General features: G+C 46.8%; 1 protein-coding gene across 1 annotated transcript in view; it reads right to left on the bottom strand.

The window, feature by feature from the left end:
* Window positions 1-41: 41 nt before the first annotated feature.
* LOC119582081 (fibrinogen alpha chain-like) overlaps window positions 42-3117 on the bottom strand; it is an 8270-nt gene continuing 5194 nt past the window's right edge. Inside the window, exons 2-5 of the mRNA XM_037930329.1 lie at window positions 2830-2962; window positions 1222-2517; window positions 551-1027; window positions 42-210 (exon numbers count right to left, since the gene is read on the bottom strand). Of these exons, the coding sequence (XP_037786257.1) occupies window positions 42-210; window positions 551-1027; window positions 1222-2517; window positions 2830-2962 (2075 nt within the window). The remainder of the gene's footprint in view (window positions 211-550; window positions 1028-1221; window positions 2518-2829; window positions 2963-3117) is intronic.

Genomic DNA, 3117 nt, shown 5'->3' with positions numbered 1-3117 from the left:
TCAAAGTATACATATACAATAATACAACAGCAACGCTAGTCCTATGAAACAGCTGGTCTAATCATCATGGTAGCAGCCTTCAGGGAGTAGTATGCGCCGCGCCAGGTCCTCCAATAGACACCTTGATAGACATAACTGTGAGGACCACCCAGGTACTCGCCGTTGAGACTGGAATGGATGCAGCTTTTGTACCACCAAGCGCCGCGGTATCTGTGGATGGTCACCGTAAAATGGTAGGTTTTTCCCCGGCGTGCATTCAGTTTCACACAAAAGTTAAATGTTGATTAAATATCAAGGTGCGGTCATAAGATGAGTAAGAAATTTAAAATCAAATATTAATTAAATATCAAGGGCGATCGTGAGATATATTGGATATTATGGTGTCCTAATTCCAGCAACAGAAGAGCTGACAATGCATTTAAATCAGTGTACTATGAAATGTGCGATAGTTTTATGGATACACCTTTTTATATAAAAGCACGTGACTTCATATTAATATAAAACACTTTATCAAATTAAAAACATGCACACAGGGAAGATTCCTGCTAACCTCTCCGCGCAGTTATTTGAATATTCATCCGAATCCCTATCCTTCGTCGAGAATTTTTGACCATCGTGATAAGTGAGGGAATCGCCAGCGTCGCCCGTATAATTGGCCACAGTCAGGGTATAGGACGTGGCCTCATCGCCGACATGGAAGTAGCCGTAGTTGGCCCACCGCTTCTCGCCGGCGAAGTCCTCGAGGAGGAGCCTCAGCTGGTTCGGCGTCTGGCCGGTGAGGGCGTGGGTGTGCTCGAGGCCCAGCCAGAACTCGCCGCAAGGCTTCTGCCCGAAGCCGATGACGTAATCGCGCCATGGGCGGTAGAAGTCTTGTCGCGGGAGGACGTCTCGGCGATGCTGGATGACCGTCCAGCCTCCGCCGTCGGTGTCCATGTCGCAGATCACTTCGACGGGGCAGCAGAGGTGTGGGTGGATGGTGTAGACGCCGCTCTGGTTGCTCACTCTGTTTCTGACGTCGAGGCAGTTCCTGGAAAGATGCGGCTTTCGGTTACGTAACTGCGGTAAAAAATTATACAGTTACATCTTGTCATATCTCTCTGCCTGCTTTTTTAAGTACCTATATGTACATATACGTGTATGGAAAAGTGCGTCTATTTAAGCATATATACAGGCACGTACACACAAATCGCAGAAAACATGAACAGGGACCACTCGACAAACCTCATCACCGGTTCCCTTTGCTGCTCCAACACCTCAACGTTGCAGATGGTCAGCACGTTGTTTGGATCCGAATCTAAACTCTGGATGGACAAGTAGCGCCCACTCACGGCTCTAGGGAGGCTGAAAACCACCTCGGCCGCCAAAGGGGCTTCTCCCGAGTTGAAACCTATCACTGGATTGAGACGAAACACGTGGTCCTTAGTTTCATTTGAGGTTTCACACTGAGGACCCAGATCGGGTGAGGCTGTCGAGGTATTAATCTCGGTATCGGTTGAGTTCCCAGGAGTTGTATCGAATGACTTGGTGGTCTCTATGTGTGTTGACTGGGTTGGACTGATCGCATTACGTTTGTGTCTCTTTTCTGTTGGACCTTGGGTTGTTGAGCTAGTTTGGTCTACTGAACTTGCTGGATCTATTGATGTTCCCAAATGATCTGCTGTACTTCCATTATCGGTTGAGGTTCCAGTATCGGTTGAATTCTCTAGATCTGTTGGATTTCCTGTTGAATTTCCTTGCTCGGTTGAGATTTCTGCAGGATGTGTCGTGTCTCCCGGAGGATCTGTCGTGTTTCCTTGAGGATCTGCCGTGTTTCCTTGAGGATCTGTCATGTTTCCTGGAGGATCTGTCGTGTTTCCAAGAGGATCTGTCATGTTTCGTGGAGAATCTGTCGTGTTTCCTTGAGGAACTGTTGTGTTTCCTGGAGGCTCTGTCGTGTTTCCAAGAAGATCTGTCATGTTTCCTGTAGGACCTGTCGTGTTTCCAAGAGGATCTGTCGTGTTCCCTGGAAGTGTAGTATTCCCTAGATCTGTTGCGTTCCCTAAAGTGGTCGAGTTTCCTGCAAAACTCTCCGGGTAATCCTGATCCAACGAACTGAACGAGCAAGACTCATTCGAAACAGCAAGCGGATCCGAGGAATTCCCGAGACGAACCAACACCGAGAGGAACTGACCCTCCAGACCATCCTGCCTCGTGTGAATCCTCACCTGAGACACTCGCCTTACGCCCCCAAGGTCAGCCATCCACCAGGGATTCGGTTCTTGGCCGGAGGAGAAGCAGTGGGAGACGTTCTTGCCGATAAATCCATCAACGCCCTTCCTTGCGTCGGATTCTTGGCCGGTGGACGAGGCAGAGGTCCTGATGGGAGGATTCGAACGGGGATTCGTGACCCATTTCGTGAAGCAGGTGTCAAAGGTCAAGGCGGCAGGGTCGTCCGTGCCAGCCCAGTGCCCGGCCACTTTGGTCTCGTAAATTTCGCACGTGGGACCTGCCGTATTGGGAATACGTGTGTGCTCAAAGCTTGGAAAATCCTGATTCAACAAAATTGTTATTACACTAAACTAACACGTAAAATTATTTGAACTTTAAGATTAGTTTTGAAGGAAATCAAGTTAGTAAGAAGGAAATTCACCCCCATTTTCCCCTCCTTAATTTAAAGCATTATTAATATACAGTCTGTTGGTTATTCATCGACATTATATTATCATAATTGCATACAAACTCTACGTATCATATTATCATCACAAGCCCTGCATACGATATATCAAACCACATAAAACAATGCCACTATGAAGGTAGAGACAATGCCATACAACTCACTCCTATACTGACCTGCCTGACACGCCAGACGGCAGCAGGAATTCCAGTTGCAATGTTGAGCACACGCAAAACTGTATCTCACATTTGACAGGTTTACGGATGTTACATATTTGTCCATGAGCTCGGGATGGAACGACGGCGCCACCTTCACGAACAAATGGGTTTGAATGAAAGGATTACAGTTTGTTTTGCGTGAAATATGCACAAGTTAGCAGATGAATAAGTGGTCAGAAAATGTATACATAAGGTTGCAGTAGTATTTTTGATAAATTTTATGAATTCCAAATTTACTTTTATGTT

This window comes from Penaeus monodon, chromosome 15 (assembly GCF_015228065.2).
Source record: "Penaeus monodon isolate SGIC_2016 chromosome 15, NSTDA_Pmon_1, whole genome shotgun sequence".
Taxonomy (NCBI): Eukaryota; Metazoa; Arthropoda; class Malacostraca; order Decapoda; family Penaeidae; genus Penaeus; species Penaeus monodon.
Note: the sequence above shows the minus strand (reverse complement) of the source record. Positions and strands in the feature narration are given on the sequence as shown.